The 18,340-nt window shown below is 41.8% G+C and overlaps 2 protein-coding genes across 2 annotated transcripts in view; one reads left to right on the top strand and one right to left on the bottom strand.

Annotated features, from left to right (window-relative positions):
• Nucleotides 1-1,937: 1,937 nt before the first annotated feature.
• Nucleotides 1,938-4,508, bottom strand: ten1 (TEN1 subunit of CST complex). The gene is made up of 3 exons (XM_033978108.2): nt 4,299-4,508; nt 2,814-2,971; nt 1,938-2,743 (listed from the first exon to the last, which is right to left on the bottom strand). Exons 1-3 carry the CDS (start codon nt 4,385-4,387, stop codon nt 2,610-2,612), a joined length of 381 nt encoding a protein of 126 aa, XP_033833999.1. The 5' UTR covers nt 4,388-4,508; the 3' UTR covers nt 1,938-2,609.
• A 2,017-nt stretch (nt 4,509-6,525) lies between these two features.
• Nucleotides 6,526-18,340, top strand: part of LOC117380307 (inactive rhomboid protein 2-like) — a 42,509-nt gene continuing 30,694 nt past the window's right edge. Inside the window, exon 1 of the mRNA XM_033977132.2 lies at nt 6,526-6,636. The gene's annotated coding sequence lies outside the window, so the exon portion shown is untranslated. The remainder of the gene's footprint in view (nt 6,637-18,340) is intronic.

Raw genomic sequence — 18,340 nt, forward strand, 5'->3', positions numbered from 1 at the left:
ACCTATATTTGTATGGAAGGAAGTTTACTCTTTTAACGGATCACAGACCTCTGACAACAACTTTGGGACCACACACAGGGATACCATCGCTTGCAGCTTCACGGCTTCAAAGGTGGACTTTATTGTTGTCAGCTCACTCATATGACATCAAGTATCGCAAATCTGACTCTCAGTGCAATGCAGATAGACTTTCCAGGTTATCACTCCCTGTTACCAAACATGAACCTAACAAAGTGGACATTTTCTATTTCACAAATGTGGAAAAGGCACCAGTTTCAGCTGCCAGAAATTACCCTGACCTGTCAGTAGTCATGGACATGGTAATCAAAGGACAATCAAAATGTCACAGCTCCACCCTCAAACCTTTTGATAGAAGGTGGAAGCTTTCTGTTCAGTCAGGTTGCTGTGGGGAAGGCGGGTTATCATTCCACATTCACTGCGTGTTAATATGTTAGAGCAGCTGCATGCAGGTCACCGTGGGATAGTGAAAATGAAGGAAATGGCCAGGAGCTGTTTTTGGCGGCCAGGTTTAGATAAGCAGATAGAAAATATGGCCAAAATCTTGTTCATCTTGTCAAAAGACTTGTAACAACCCACCTGCAGCGCCACTGCATCCATGGGAGTTTCCACAGGACCCTTGGTACCGCATTCACATAGACTTTGCAGGTCCATTTGAAGACCGAATGTTCCTGGTCGCTGTCGATGCTCATAGCAAGTGGCCAGAGGTAGCTATTATGAATTCCACTACAGCAGAAAAGACTGTTGAGGAGCTTGGAGAGATGTTTAGCCGTTTCGGGGCTCCTGTTCAGCTCATCTCAGATAACGGCCCCCAACTTTTGTCAAAAGAAATGTCTGATTTTCTACAAGTCAGTGGAGTTCAACACATTAAGTGTCAGCTCCATACCACCCTGCAATTAATGGGTTAGCAGAGAGGTTATGCAAATCGTCAAACATGCACTGAAAGCCTCACAAGGACAAGGCACTCTGCACAAAAGATTGCATAAGTTTCGCACCTCTCCACACTCAACCGCCAAGGCATCTCCTGCAAGCCTTATTTTCAACAGAAAACTTCGTACCAGCTTGGACCTTCTCAAACCTCCAGTAAAAGACATTTTTCAGGCAGACCAACAGAAAGACATTCATGCAAAGGATCGAGTTTTCGCACCTGGAGTTTCAGTGCTGGCCAGAAATGACCAGAGCAAGGTAAAGTTGCCACTGCCCAAACTGGCCCTGTCTCCTACACTATAATAATAATGTCTTACACTTGTAATGAGCTTTAAAGGCTTGTCAAAGCCTGTCAAAGCGCTACACTATAGTCATTATTCATTCATTCCACACTTGGTGATGGTAAGCTACTATTGTAGCCACAGCTGCCCTGGGGCAGACTGACAGAAGCAAGGCTGCCAATCTGCACCATGAGCCCCTCCGACCACCACCTGTCATTCACACACACACCACTTTCATACTGTCTTGCCTAAGGACACAACAACAGAACTTGGTCCGATCCTCGATCCTCCAACCTTCGGGTTGGGGGGACCAACACTCTAACCACTGAGCCACTGTCGCCACACTGTCCAGACAGCTGATGGGGTTTGGCGCTGCCATGTAGACCAATGTTTAGAGATGCCTAGCACCACTCCAAAACTGTCTGTTGACTCTCAAAAAAAATGCTGATGTATTTGTACCTGAACCATGTTACTTTCCTGTAGAAATGTCAAAACCAGTCAGTCAAACCAGTCAAGTGTAACATCTGTACCAGAGCCCAGTCCAGCTAATGAAAAGACTGACGTGTCTGTAGATTGTCACTATCCTACACGGGATAGACAACCACCTATGAGGTTAAACTTATGGTTTAATAGTAACCAATGTGTTTGCTAGTTTTCCATTGTTGTGTAGTGTCGTTCCAACAACAGAAAAAAATGAGATATTGCCTAAATGCATCTGATTAGTTTATTAATGTTACAATGAATTGCAAATGTGTTTGGAGCAATGAAGCCAGGCTCCATAGTAAATATTCCGACTGCGAGTATCGTAGAAACCAAAGAGCCAATCTGGAACGAAGTTGTGGAAGGTAACGTCCCTTCCTACCCACACCACTGGTTTAGTAGGGGGTGGACGCAACATTGTCAATAAAACGCCAGTCCAGACCTATTTTATTATTAGTACAATTATAGGATAATCTATTTAAACTTAACATGTGTAAATTTACACAAGCTGCTGATTATTTGTGTCCAACTCGTGTCAGGTGACGTCCTCCCAGCTCCCTGCTAAACCAGCAGTGCCGGTGGGAAGGGGTGTTACCTTCAACAGCCTCGCTTGTAATTGGCTCTTTGGTTGCTATGATACTTGAAGTCAGAATTCCTAATATGGAACTCGTCTCCAAATTGGCCGCTGTAACTTCTAGCCTCAATAAGCTTCATTTGACTGGAGCCAAACACTATGGGTGATGTCACACTCACTTAGTCCACTTCTTCATAGAGTCTATGGTGTGGGCCAACTGCTGTAGTTACCTTGTATGGGGTATAGTTCATTTAAGCCTGTAGCTTCATAAACATTCAAGATGCTGACATTGTTTTAAATGCAAGCTGCTTCTATAACAGTCATGTGATCTAATCTCCGCCTTTCACAGCAGGCTTCCTCTCTTCCAAAAATCTTCTCTGATCATTGATTGCTCTCTGGAGGAGGGCAATATTTGCTCCATCAACACAGTTCAGCACACGAGCCCGAACCATCACCCCCACACCTGTGTAGAACAGAAACACCAAGGTGAGCATCAGGACACTGTAAAGACTGTACATATGAAATACTTTTACCCTCTATATTCTCCAACTCTCCAAGGACTATATACTGAGCTCCGGTTACAGCGTCAAATGGCTCAACAAACAGGGTGTGAACTATGACACAGTGGTGCTTTGAAGAGTGGTGTGTCGACAGCGTGGCCAAGGACTTCTCTGGGTCGTACTGCGTGAGTCTGAAATAAAAACAAATGTATTAAACTATTTCAGATAAGGTGTGCTCAAAAACAGGACTGGAAATAACTGAACACATGTACCGAGAATACTGTTCAGAATACTTATTTAGAGGAACTGTACAGTTACTCTTTCAGTTGGTGGTATTCAGATAATGGCTTTGAACTGCACTGAAAAAATAGAAAACACAGCTCATGTGGGGAGACGTGTTTTGTCATTTTGTATCTCTATGAAATATGAATGAAAACAGAACAAACATTAAGCTGATTGTTACGGACTCAACAGTAACGCTCGTTCAGGTTCCAGAAGTGCATTTTTAATACATTTTTCCCATAGACTTTTTGAAAAATTATAATATTAAGAGTTCAAAGGCATTGCAGAGGCTAACCAGCTACGTGCTAACTAGCTATGCGCTAACTAATATCCATAATATAGATGTTTTAAGCCATAATCTATAAAGAAGTGGACTAAGTGAGTGTGGTGTCACCCAAAGCGTTCAGCTCCAAAGTGTTCCATATTTGGAATTCCGACCACGACTATCATAGCAACCAAAAAAACAATCCCGGGTGAAGCTGTGGAAGGTAACACCCCTTCCCGCCCGCACAGCTGGTTCAGCAGTGGGTAGGCTTTTAGCAACCCTGTCAATCAAACTTGTTGCTAACGCTAGCTGGAGCGACCTAGGAGAAGGAAGGCGCCTGATTTGTCTGTTATTAATGTTCAAATCTTGATTTACAGACAGAATACTGAAAAGCCCAGGATAATGTAGAGTGGGTTAATACAAACATTTTAAGACCAAAATGATGAGTCTGACAGCAGCAGTTACAGAGAGGGGCCACAGTTTTTTCAGTGTAAAGTGAATTTGAGCCAGAACTGATGGAACCGGAAGTGCGTCCATGACCACTTCCTGGGTGGCTAGCAGGTTAGCTATGTCCATTTATACATACAGTATATGTTTTAAGCCCAAAAAGCTTATTTAAAAGGCAAGATTCAGCAAAATGCTTTAATAACTTAGCTATTTATGATTCATTAACAGATTTTAAATCAAATTACTTGTGGTCATTAATTACCATGTAGCTGATTAGCCCTGAGCTTTCAAACTTTTAATAAGACATGATTTTTGTTCGGAAAGTTTGTAGAAAAAATGAATGAAAAATGTAGTAAGGGCGGAACTGTTGAGCTCCATTATACGTCATGTTATTTTCACTATAATATTGGACTGTGTGTGAGAAAACAAAATACAGTTTAATCTGGGTTTTCAGAATTCTGTAAATACATTTTGAAAGTGTTCTCCCCATCACTACTCATAAACAGCGCAAACAGGTCACCCACTTGCCAAAAGTCCGCACAGAGTCCCCTTCCTGCTCGGATCCAGAGTTCAGTTCCCAGGGAAACTGGTACACTGCAGCAGGCGGGAGCATGCTGGGAAATATTTCAAACTCGATTTGTGGATCCGTGAGGTCTAGGCATAAATGTTTTCACATTTACACACACACACTCAGGGGTCAGATCAGGAAAAAAGGTTGCGTTTCTTCCGTGTCTGTCACGTGATGCTTCGATTCACCGCCCTCTAGTGCCCGGACCGTGAACAGAACCAGGGACGTCCAAACTCATGGTCCAAACGTATCCAGACAGTTTAAAACAACCGCATCACTCTAAAATTTAGTAGAATCCATTTTGAATAAAGTGTAGATGTTAAAAACGCCTTAAAATGACTCATGCTCATGACAATTTGACTCAATTCACCCAGAAGTTTGTGGGGCCGTTTTTATTATTCTCTTTTATGATGGTTATTTATGTTTTGGACACTGGACACTGGACACTTCCCGAGTCCAGTGAGGCGGCCTCAGATCACACAAGAGTCTCGGGAGTTGGATTGATCTCGCGTTATTTGAAGTGTTGCATAGAATAAAAGATGGGACAGGTGGGAACTGTTGGTTTTGTTTTGGTTCCGCCGGGCCATTGATAGAGACGCACGCCTGGTTTACAAGTGCGGCGTGTCGGCAATTCAAGCCAGTAAAAATATTATGATCTTTTTATGATAAAAACACACACACACATTATATATATATATATATATATATATATATATATATATATATATATATATATATATATATATATATATATATATATATATATATATATATATATATATATATAAAATAATAATAATAAAAGACTAAAAAAAAGTTAATAAAGGTGTATTTTCAGATAATTCTTCCTCCGAAGCAAGTCAACCAGCGAGGTATGTGTTTTATAATTTGTACGTTTTTATTTTATATATTTATAAAACGCCTTGGGGTCCCACCGGAGGAGCTGGAGGACGTGTCCGGGGTGAGGGAAGTCTGGGAGTCCCTGCTTAGACTGCTGCCCCCGCGACCCGGCCCCGGATAAGCGGAAGAAAATGGATGGATATTTATTTTACAGTTCTAATTGTAATTTATCATAATCATTTTAGATCGACGGTGGCGGTGGTGACGTTGGTGGCATCATAGGCCAAGGCTGCATATTAAGATTCAAAGATTGTACAAGACGAAGAAAGATGAATTAAGCCATCAGTAAAAGAATTCTTTACTTACTGGACGAGGAGGTGCTGTCACACCCGGGGCCTTTCTGTCTATTGTTAAGCATCGGTGTTGATAAGAGTAGAAGCAGATGGAAGCGATAAAGAAAGAGGAGGAAAGCTTCACACCACGTTTCTATCGGATCCAATCAGCTGCCAGTCCGCTGTCAGACGCACTTGCTGATAACACTGCATTTCCCATCGTACCTTTGGGCTTTGTAGTCCACTAAAAGGAAGTGAAGGCAGCAGCAGTTGCTTGTTTTTTCCCCCACCATCACCCACCTTGATCTCACGATAATACCGGCGCCTTGCTCATCTCAAACATGCCTGTGCTAATCCTGGCATTCATCGGTCTAGTAACGTTTTGCTCAACTTGGCAACCACGGGGAAGGGGAAAACAACCAGACAGCAGCCTGTAGGAAAGCATGAGACGAGTGGAGGAGATTCTCGGAGGGTTGAAATCTGGAGAATGTCAAGCAACCTCTGTGTGGAGGAGAGTGAACGTCACCCCCAAAGCCACAAAAGACTTTTACAAAATACTAAGCTCCCCCAGTAAGATTGCCACTGTGTGGTCTCATATTAGGTCCTCAATCAATCAATCAATCCATCTCATTTATCCTCTTATATAAATTATCTAAACTATTGTACAAACCCAAAAGCCTTGAAAACAAAAGCAGTATGCACAGATTTTGAAATATAAAATGTACTATTGTATTTATTTTTCTACATTTGCTAAATACATAATGAAAATTTTGCACATGCCCTGTGAATGTGAATGTTAAATGCTTAAGCCTCTTGCAATGTTCTTGTTTATACCATTGTATATGTGAATAAAAAATACATAAATAAAATAATACAATTTTAATATAATATAATAAAATATAATACAATAAAATATAATAAAAATCTGTCCAGATCCACGCACTGCACTCGATCCTGCGCTCATACGTAGCCCCGCCTCGATCCTCACACTTTGCCCCGCCCTGCCGCGTCCAGAGGAGGATGGCTGAAGGAAAGGGAAGTGTCGGTGGTGGAGCGGCCGTGTGGTCAGAATGTGGACTCATCTGATCTGCTGATGACCACAGCGTGTGTTTCTTCTCTCGGGTAAGTGCGTTTTCACTCTAGCTCAGATCTGCGTTATAATTGCCACACAGACCGGGTCAGATGTCCGTTTACTTCTAGTTCAACTTAGCAGTTAAAAAAGTGAAGTTTCCACAGGGGGGACGTTGTCGCTTTGGACAATGTGAAAAAACCCTGCCGCGTTTAGATTCACGATGAGGTCAAAGCGGCTCCACACGGGCTAAGGGTGTCTACGCGCGGCTCGGAGCGTGTCCCAGCAGGCCCTTTGTTGGTGCCCGCCCGGGATCGGCTCTTCGGATCGGCTCTTCGGCTGCGTGACATTTACCGAGCTCAAATTGCCCCTTATTTACTGCCAGTGACAAAGGAACACTGAAAATTGATTTAGCTACAGAATCCTGAATATCGGGATTGAAATGCAGTTTGTAACGTGTTTTCTGAATACTTTTATGCTGTGTTGCATTATGTTATAGTGTAAAACATGAGGTACAATTACAAACCACTTTATTTTTGTTGCTCTGTTTGTTCTTACACATCTTCACATTAATTTCTGTCAAATTAGAGACAAAAATCGTACATCACACTTTTGTTACATTTTTATTGGTGCGCTGCTCAAATGTGCTGTACCGCAACAGTAAGTAGGAACAAATATTACTATGAAGAAAGTAAATGTATCCAACATAACATAATATAATAAATAATATTCATTATTCATAAAATAAGTACAACGTAATAAACATAATACTAATGAACCAAATAAATGTTAATACATAAAATAATATATGTCAAATCGATCAAAAGTTACATAAATTTGGATGTCCCTTAGCCAAGCAGGGTGCAGAATACAATGCCCATTCATACACTGTATAAAAAGTATGCAAAATTGTTAAAAAAAAAAAAAAAAAAAAAAATATGAGGCCACGAAAGGTGAGCCGCGATTATAGTGAGGGACCACTGTATAGTCAACCCTTTTTATCACGATAAACAATACCATTGTTTATTGTCCCACCCCGAGTTCCAAACAAACAGGACTTTGGCCGACAGTGTTGACATTTGAAGCAGCGATATATGGTGTTTTTAGCGCATGGGCTATCAGCCTTAAATCTCCAGCATAGGCCAATATTTTGTTTTTGTTGATTTGCTGCCTAAAAGTCCACACAAAGCTTTATATTAACACTTTAACTGTGTGTGTGTGAGTTTGTAATAAATAAAAATAACACAATTTGAGCAAAATAATCAAAATTGGCCATGAAAAAATGCATATTGGTCAATCTCTAGTTTGAACTACACTGCGTTGTCAGGGGAGTCTTTATTGATACTTTGCAGCTTATGTGGAAGTGTGACACTAACTATGGGCACTACTCTGTCTGAGGCTTTCTTAGACTTTAATCTGAGCTTTGTTTTAACACAATCTGACCAGAACTGGCTTATCTGAACTTTACCAGGTGAGCTGATTTGTGCTGTTAAACAAGTCTCTCTCAAATAACATTACAATCACATGCTAGCTAGCATTAGCCAACAGTTTTTCAGTTAGTCACTCTCACCTTTCTGTTGAAATTCCTAAACAGGACCATGAATGCTCAGATCGATTGCATTCTCCTGAAAATGTGTTCTTTAAATCCATTTTGTATTTTTGTTTTTCTCTTGACTTTTCAGATGCTCTTAAAACTTATCCAACTGTGTTTGATAATTGTCTTACCTTGGTAACTGCTGAACATTCTGCTCTAGACATACACGTAGAACATCCCCAGCGTAATCTCAATGCAAAGTATCAGTTGAAATCACAAAAGTCAGGTGGACAATCAGGAGATGAACAGACTTACCGGTAAGTTCTTAAATTCTTAACATATTTTCCCTCCAGATTCAGATTTTTTTCAGCATGTTTGAACTTGCCAGACAAACGGATTCTCTTTTCAGATGCCTCCAGCACGTTGACTGAATCGATTCTTAACAGTTACACTTAAAGTAAAAATAGTAAACTACTGTACTAGAGTAAACATTTTAAGTAGCTGTACTTTAGTGTAAACTTTTTACTTTTGCTTCAGTACATTTGAGAGCTGTATCTATGCTTTCTAATCTACTACATTTTTTAACTGGGCTGAAAAGTAGAAAGTACCGTAAATTTCGGACTACAGAGCGCACCTGAATATAAGCTGCACCAGCTAAATTTGAAGAGAAAATAAATTTTGTACATATATAAGTCGCACCTGAATATAAGCTGCAGGTTTTCATATTGTAACATGAGATATTTATACAGAAAGACGGTGCACCGACACCTGCCTGAAAATTGGCATCAACACGGGATGAACACACCTGCAGGTTTAGAAAATAAAACTGCACCAACACGGAAAATCTGCTTTTATTTCCTCTGAAAACTTTTGTCATCTTTTACATTGTCCAAGTTGGATTCATTGATGCCGAGCTTACGTGCAGTGGCTCTATTTCAGGGGTCGGCAACCCGCGGCTCCGGAGCCACATGCGCCTCTTTCAGCCTTATACTGCGGCTCTGTGTGGCTTGGGAAAATAAATTTTAAGTATTTAATTGAAGTGTATTTTATTTGTGTTAGCTCTTTTTTGTTGTAGTTTAAATTGGAAGATTATTATGATCTTAAAATAAAATTATATTTTCTTATTTTTCGTTGCTCAAAATAAGCGTCACACTCGCGGAACAAAACAAACACGTCTCACAGACACAGCTCACAGTCCTGCGTAAAGAGCCCTGATTTTCAGATGCTGTGCGCACAGGGGTCAGGAGCAACTTTCGCCCGTCCCTAATGACACACTAATAAGCTCGTCCGTAGATGTGTCATGAAAATCCTGCTGGAAATCGCCACAGAAATCTATTTGATGTAGTAGCAAGTATATTATCTGCTCTTGTCTCCGCGATGACGTTTCACGTATAACACATCAGACATGTCGCCCAAAAGTAGAGCCACAAGCGAGTGAAAATGAGCCAAAACAAAAGTGTTTGGAGAGCTTTTAACAAAGGGGAAAAGGACAACTGAGGAGCCAGAAGAGGAGACTACGACCTCCAAGAAAAAGAAAGATAAATTTAACAGACAATGCGTACTTAAAATCTGGGTTTGTCGCTACAGGTGACTCAGGCGCAGAGTCCGCTCTGCGTAATATGCGGGAAAAGCAAATGAGGCAATGAAACCTTCAAAACTGCTCTGGCACATGGAGAATAAGCACCTGGGATTAAATGATACGCTTTTAGATTTATTTATTTTTTTTGAAAGAAACTGCGGAGCAGAGTAGACATAATCACATAATCAGCGCAGAGCTCACACTGATGCAGCGGTTTGGTGAGTTGTATTTTTTTATGCACTTAAGTTATTTTTGCCATATTTATCTGCCATGTGTAGAAGGCTTGTCCGTGAAAATAAAACCTACATTATTCCATTACATTATTATTATTATACACAGTGTTATCTTCATTTTAGATGTCAAAAAGTATTTGCGGCTCCCAGTGTTTTATTTTACGTGGAAAGTGGGTCCAAATGGCTCTTTGCATGTTAACGGTTGCCGACCCCTGCTCTATTTCCTTCTTTATCTTAAAAACTGCATCATATCCATTTCATGATGCGCAAAATGATCGTTCAAAATCAAAACTAGTGAATTCTTCAGAGCAGAATCTTTCCCCACGTCTGTCTCACTTTTACGTTTACAGCTAGAGAGCGCCCCTCGGTGGCCGTTATCCAGTAAAATTCCATAAATAAGCCGCACTGCTGTATAGGCCGCAGGGTTCAAAGCGTGGAAAAAAAGTAGCGGCTTATAATCCGAAATTTATGGTACTTTTTATAATTGTGTGAGACAGTGAAAAGGCAGAGGGTTTATTTTTAACACGTTCGCAGTTTGAAAAAACAAAAATATATGGCTTCAAATGTTTTGATTTTGAGACAGATTTGTTTTTTATTTGTATAAGATCTCAAAATCTGTGTAAAATACTTATTGGTTAAACGGGTATTTTATTACTTAAGTAGATTTTCTCATGTGATACTTTTACTTGAGTATTCTTTTGCTCCAGCATCTGTACTTTTAAGAAACGGAGTACTTCTTCCACCTCTGCTTGTCTCAGGGAGTGTGGGTCTTTATCTGAGGGAGTTACTGCAGCCCTCTACTCCACCCAGAGCTCTGAGGTCAGAGGTCAGCTGGAACAGCGCCCTCTGCCTCAGTTTAAGAGCAGACTGAAAACCCTCCTCTTCTCCCTGGCATTTAACACTAGGCAGCACATGTGGGTGTTTTATTGTTCGTTTCCTGTGTCTTATTACCTGTCTGTCTGTTTTGTGTTGATGTTTATATGAAGCGCTTTAGTTCAGCTCAAGTTGTTTAAATTGTGCTATAAAAATACACTTGAATTAGAATTTGATAGAATTATTATTTTTAATTTTGGTTCAGCATTTGTTCTACTCCCACTTCTCTGGCTCCAGGCCCAGGGTCAGGAGGCTCTGCTCAGTCATGTATTTACCAGATGCACATAGCAGCCATACTGTCCAGACTCCACCGCTGAAGCGACTCACACACCACACGCTGTTTTCATGATGGAGTTTTGGAAAGTGAAAGTACAACGCATGGCTCTATATTACTGAGGTAATATCCAACAATATTTCCTCTTCAAAAGTACGGAGGCCCTATCTCTGTGATCAGGGTGAAAGGGCACGCACAACAAAACTATTAAAGTCACAGTGTGCACCTTTTTTAGTCAAAAAAATTGACTCAACTAAAACTGTTTCTCGCACTGATAGAACTTGTACCTTACTGCGAGCGGGCTTGCATCTCCACAAACCTGACGTCAAGCTCGTTTCCATGGAAAAATGTTATTTCTTTGACTATAATCTTCCACAGTATGTTGTAAAACTCACACTCACCTATGTAGAATGTTCTGAAATATGGCTTTAACTTTGTATTTCCGTGGAATCCATGGTGACATGCCGCCTGTGTGTTTTTCATCTTTAGAGCTCAGTGTTTTTTCTTTGTTTTTACTACTTTCTACGTTTTATATACATATAGAGACAGTAAATATATGAAGTATAATCTATGGAATTATGTGTCTGTTCTATGATATGACCCCAGAATAGCGCACCCTGTAGACGGTGAGGACATTTGTGATCTCTCGGACACACAACATGGGTCTGGGAGATGACACAACGCGACAGTTTCCTCATTTTGGTTTCGAAACAGTTGAACGTGAATTGTAACACTCCAGAGTCAGTTAGTTTGTCATAAGTTCTACATCTGCTTATCATTGTGTATATGAAGGCTGACACTCGCGCTGTGTTTTTCATGGGCGCCCTGTTTAAAATACAAAACAAACAAAACAAGTCCATATAAATTTTTAAAAACAGGACTTAAGTTTATAATTTCATTTATTTTTTTAAATTTTGTTATTTTAGTTGTTACTAGGCATGGGATGATACTGAAATTTGGTGTCACGATTCTCATGGCCAAAATAATTGCGATTAACGATTATATCACGATAATGTTTAAAGTTGCTGACAGTTTTAAGATTTTCTGGCTATGAATAATTATAATTTTAATCTTATAAGTTTTATGTTTAAAGAACTGTTATAGTCTTGTACTTTATCAGTGACAACAACTACAATCTAACATTGAATATTCTGGATGAGCAGAGCCATCGACTGAAATTTTGGGGCCCGGCATAAGAAGTCTCCCCCTCTAATAAAAATGAATAGGAAGAGAGTCCAATTTTGAGCCCCAGGACAACAGACTCCTCTGCCCTTCCCCCCTTGACTCCCCTGTGGATAAGTAGGATAAGTGGTTTGTGAACACAGTTCACAAACTAGGAACTTACTTCGGTAAAGTGCGACATAAAACACACTGAATAAATACAAATACAAATAAGGGCATGCACAAAGTTAAAAAGATATGCTTAAAAAATCAAATCAAATACTTAAAGGTAGAAAATATAACAGACAGCAGCATCAGAACAACAGTGCAAACATGACTTATTAAAGTGACTGGTGTTATAAAGTGTCCAGTTTTGTGCAAATATTATAAATTGTTCATGAGACAAACGGCAAAGGGGAAGAAACTGTTCTTATGACGAGAGTTTCTGGTCCCAATGGACCGTAGCCTCCTGCCAGAGGGAAGTGGCTCAAATAGTCCATGTCCAGGGTGAGAAGTGTCAGCTGCTATACAGCCTGCTCAACCCCGAGTCCTGGAGACGTACAGGTCCTGTAGCGATGGAAGGCTGCAGCCAATCACCTTCTCAGCAGAGCACACAATGCGCTACAGTCTCTGTCTGTCCCTGGCAGTGGCCCCAGCAAACCACACAGTGATGGAGGAGGTGAGGATGGACTCAATGATGGCTGTGTAAAAATGCACCATCATCTGGACCGGCAGCTTGCGTTTCCTCAGCTGCCGCAGGTAGAACATCCTGTGCTGGGCTTTCTTGATAAGGGAGCTGATGGTCGGCTCCCACTTGAGATCCTGGTTGATGCAGGTGCCCAGGAAGCGGAAAGAGTCCACAGTGGAGATGGGGGAGTCCGTTAGGGTGAGGGGAGGCAGGGGGGCTGTGACTTTCCTGAAGTCCACGATCATCTCCACTGTCTTCTGGGCGTTAAGCTCCAGGTTGTTGCTGCTGCACCAGGACACCAGCCGCCAGTCCACCTCACTCCTGTAGGCAGACTCATTGCCGTCAGAGATGAGTCCAATGAGGGTGGTGTCATCCGCAAACTTAACCAGTTTGACGGAGTCGTGGCTGGAGGTGCAACAGTTGGTGTACAGGGAGAAGAGCAGGGGAGAAAGTACACAGCCCTGTGGAGTTCCTGTGCTGATAGTCCGAGTGTCCCAGACATTCTTCCCCAGCCGTACGTGCTGCCTCCTGTCCGTCAGAAAGTCAGTGATCCACCTGCAGGTGGAGTCAGGCACGTTGAGCTGAGCGAGCTTGTCCTGGAGCAGAGCAGGGAGGATGAATTGAATTGAATGGTGTTGAACGCAGAGCTGAAGTCCATAAACAGGATCCTGGCGTAGGTTCCCGGGGGGTCCAGATGCTGGAGGATGAAGTGAAGGGCCAAGTTGATGGCGTCGTCTACAGACCGATTGGCTCTGTAGGCAAACTGCAGAGGGTCCAGGAGAGGGGAGGTGAAGGACTTGAAGTGGTGCAGGACCAGGCGCTCAAATGACTTCATGACTACAGACGTCAGCGCCACAGTTCTGTAATCATTAAGTCCAGTGATCCTGGGATTCTTAGGGACAGGGACGATGGTGGACAGCTTGAAGCAGTCTGCGACGTAACATGACTCCAGGGAGGTGTTAAAAATGTCCGTGAAGACAGGAGCCAGTTCCTCAGCACAGTGTCTAAGGGTGGAAGGAGAGACACCATCTGGTCCCGTGGCCTTACGGGGGTTCTGCTTCCTGAAAAGCTTTGTCACGTCCTGCTCCAAAACTGTGAGGGCAGTGGGGGAGGAGGAGGAGGGGGGGGGTCTGAGGTGGGTTTGGAGGTAATGTCCATGATGGTGAGGGAGGAGGGGGAGGGGTGTGAGACTTCAAACCTCGCATAAAAGCTGTTTAACTTTTCTGCTAGTTGTTTGTTGTCCACGGCGGGAGGGGCTTTGGGCCTGTAGTTGGTGATTTGCCTAAGCCCTCTCCAGACAGAAGCAAAGTCGTTGGTGGAGAAATGCTGCTCCAGACGTGTATTGTACTTTGCTTTAGCCTTTTCCACCTCTTTGCTTAAACGCATACTTGCAACGCCTGTAGCCCTCACGATCTTCTGCCCTGAAAGCCATCTCCTTTTCCCTCTTCAGATGTGTCAGTCTGGGTGTGAACCAGGGTTTGTCGTTGTTAAAAGTCACCCTGGTGCATGATGGAATGATGCTGTCCTCACAGAACTGAATGTATAACGTCACAGTGTCTGTGTACTCATCCAAACTGTCTGTGGCAGCCTTGAACACATCCCAGTCTGTAGTGTCCAAACATGTGCGAAGCTCCTCCACCGCCTCACTGGTCCACTTCTTAGAAGTCCTCACAGCAAGTTTGGAAAGTTTCAGCCGTTGTTTGTAAGCAGAGATGAGGTGAACCATGACGTGATCAGAGAATCCTAGAGCAGCGCGGGGCACGGCTCTGTAGGCTCCACTGACCGTTGTGTAACAATATTCCAGCGTCTTCTGCTCTCTTGTCGGGCATTTAATAAACTGTTTGTATTTGGGTAGTTCCTGGCTCAGATTTCCCTTATTGAAATCCCCCAAGATGATCAGTAAAGAGTCCGGGAAGGTTCGCTCCACATTCAGAATCTGCTCCGCAAGCACGTGCTGGGCCTCATGCGTGTCCGCGCACGGAGGGATGTAAACAGCGGCCAGAATGAATGAAGTGAACTCACGTGGAGAATAGAAAGGCCTACAGTTAATGAACAGATATTCCACGGCGGGAGAGCAGTGTTGGGAGATGACAGTCACATCTGTACACCAGGTGTTGTTGATGTAGAAACAGACACCAGGTCTCTCTCTTCTCTTAAGTGGGAGAACTTGCACAATTGGTGGCTGACAAAATACTTTTTTGCCCCACTGTACTGTTTCAGCTTCATATGCTGAACGATCAGTGGATAGAGTCATTATCCTGATGGAGGTCTGACGGAGCTGTGTTTTGCATTTTCTCACAGATTCTGTGCAGTTCAAAGCCAACATCACATGACCAAATGTACTTGATTTTAGAAAAGTAACTGTAAGCTCCAAATGAATAAGTGTACCAGAATACAGTTACTCAAAATGAGTATTCTCAGCACATGTGTTTAGTTGTTTAGTTTAGTGCATTTTGAAGCGCGGCATGTGGCCTCAGTAAATATAGTCAATAAAAGACAATATTGAAACTCGGGATGAGACCATAAACAATAATATCATTCATTGTGATAAAAAGGGTCAACAATCATGGTTCGTGGGACATTTTATATAATCATGATAATCACTAACAAAGATAATTGTCACTGTGTCATCAGAATGAGCAGAAAATTACCTTGTCAACTCCAATGTGGATATGTAGGTTGACAAAGAGATCTTTTGTCCCAGGGTTTATGGGAGAAAAATTAATTTGTATTAGTGTGAAACTTCTTGCCTCCAAATTTCAGTTGACAGCCATGCAGAATCCAGAATATTCTCTGCTAGTTGTTTTCACTGATGACAAAGTATAAGGCTGAAACAGTTCTTTTAAACAGATAATTTATGAGATTAAAACTGGAAGAACATTTTACATTTTAAACTGTCAGCAACTTTAATAATTGTCGTGATATAATCTTTAGTTGCAATTATTTTGGCCATGATAATGGTGACACTAAATTTCAATAACATCCCATGCCTAATTGAAAACAAAAACATTGGTTCCATTTAGAATAAGTTGAACGGAGAGTCATGGACCTTCGTGACAGGCCTATGTCCAAACCCTGCCCAAAGAGCGCAGGGGTTGTGTTGCTGTAGTGTCTGTAGTAACACAGCAGTGGGCTTTGTGAAGTGGAGGCGTTGTATCTGACATTCCCCAGACTCTGATGTGAGAAGAGACTGAAGCAGGCTGTGTTTGCTTCTTACTAAACGTGTGCGTTTCCCTAGACAATAGAGTGATTCTTCTGTTTATCGCAGGGCTCAACCATTTTGGACATAATATCATAGGCTGTGTATATAAATGGACATGGCTAACCTGCTAGCTGCTGTGTTCCAGATATCGTCTCTGGCTCCAATTCACTTTACACTGGACTTTACATCACCCCTCTCTCTGTAACTACTGCTGTCATTTGGGTCTTAAAATGTTTGCATGAACCCGCTTTAGATGATTCTGGGGTGTTTATGTCACTATTGTATGCATAAATCAAGATTTGAACAGATAATAACAGATAAATCAGCTTTTTAATATTATGTAATCACGTTTTAATATTATTACTGAAAAAGCCAAGGTGGAAGTTTGAGTCGTCTTGGGAAAGTTGCTCCTCCTACCTGATTTGTTACATAAGTTCACACATACTCAGTATGGCTCCAGTGTCAGATATACAAATGCTATGTCTACATTCCAAAGTATCTGGAATACTATCAGAATATCCCAGTGAGAGTTTCCTGGTTTCTCATAACCCGGATACTGGCTTATCCAGGATACTGCTTTTACACCAGGGGTGTCCAAACTTTTCTCATGAAGGGCCACATATAAAATCACAGACAAAGCCGAGGGCCGATTGAGGGCCATAGACTGGTCGCCAGTACAGTGAATACTTCAAATCTGTGTTATTATTACAAGTTAGACTGAACCACTAGACCTTTATTCATGTTTACATCCTCAATGGAACACATTAAATATTTGATAAGGGCTTGTTAAAGTAGATTTTCAGAAATATATAGTAAAAAGTACTGTTTAAAGTAAAATAGGCCAATTCACCTGGAAACTTGAGGGCCAAGAAAAATTGGTCCGAGGGCCGCATTTGGCCCCCGGGCCGCAGTTTGGACATGCCTGTTTTACACAGACACTCAAAACTAGGGCCCTCAAAAACCCTGATCATAACTGGGATACTCAAACACACGTAAATGCACTCACTGACTTTCTGAGCCCAGTACGGCCTATAAACAGACTCAGTACATTGGTTTAAATGTCCAACCGGGAAATTGACTGAACTGATATTTGGAAGCCGATATCTGATCCAGCAAATTTGACAAATTTGACCAAAAAGACATTTAGTTTGTGGCACTATGAGACGTGGCTGACACTAAAGCTAACGTAAACACAAAGCTATTTCTGGTTTATTGTTCGAGAAATTAAATAAATACAGCAAACTCTCGGATTCTACACCACATTTAATGTCTCTTTATGTAACGCTCTGGATTTGGCTCATGTTCTAATAATTATGATAATATGTCTGATCTTTATAAGAGAGTGCTGTGCATTGATAAACAGGAAACGGCTGTTACGTTCATGCATTGTTTCGCGACACATCAACTCCACATAAGGTGAACCTCTCTGGAAATATGACAATATGACAAGTCAGCTTTTGGTGAGGGATGATTATGTTCTATTTATCCCTTGTGTCGTCTTGAGTCGACGTTCTCTCTGGTCCAATCATCTTGTTTGTTGTGGAGCCACGCCTTTGCTAAAGCGATCCGTGCCACGCTGGCCCAATGTCTGCCCTCTCCAAAGTGAACAACAGAAACGAGGCTTAAGAGACAACCAAGAGTTATGTCATGGAGCTGCCCCTCATGACGCCCCTCTGATTGTGAATGTGTTAATGGGACCATAATCCACACGGAGACGGGCCTCACTCAGGAACGGGCCTCACTCCGAGATGAGCCTCGCTTTGAGACGGGCTGACATCAGCTAACTGAGAGCACTGCTCTGTCTGAAGGTCTGTTACTAACGTTAGACTTTAATCTGAGCTTTATTTTAACACAATCTGACCATAAAGAGCTGACTTGGTTGGAATTACCACAGGTGAGCTGATTTGTGCTGTTGAACAAGTCCCTCTCAAATAACATTACAGTCACAATGCTAGCTAGCTAGCATTAGCTGACAGTTTTTTAGTTAGTCACTTTCACCTGTTTGTTGAAAATCAAACGCTTAAACAGGACCATAAACTTTTATGTTTAAATGTTTAAATCCATTTTATATTTTTTCAGATGATCTGAAAACTTTTTTTGGCAGCAATTGCTCTCACCAGGATAACCTCTGAACATTCCACCCTAGACATACATGTAGAACACTTCCAGTGTCATGATGCTGTAAAGTATAGTAGTTGGGGCCCTGGCGCACC

The sequence above is a fragment of the Periophthalmus magnuspinnatus genome, chromosome 1, assembly GCF_009829125.3.
Source record: "Periophthalmus magnuspinnatus isolate fPerMag1 chromosome 1, fPerMag1.2.pri, whole genome shotgun sequence".
Lineage (NCBI taxonomy): Eukaryota > Metazoa > Chordata > Actinopteri > Gobiiformes > Gobiidae > Periophthalmus > Periophthalmus magnuspinnatus.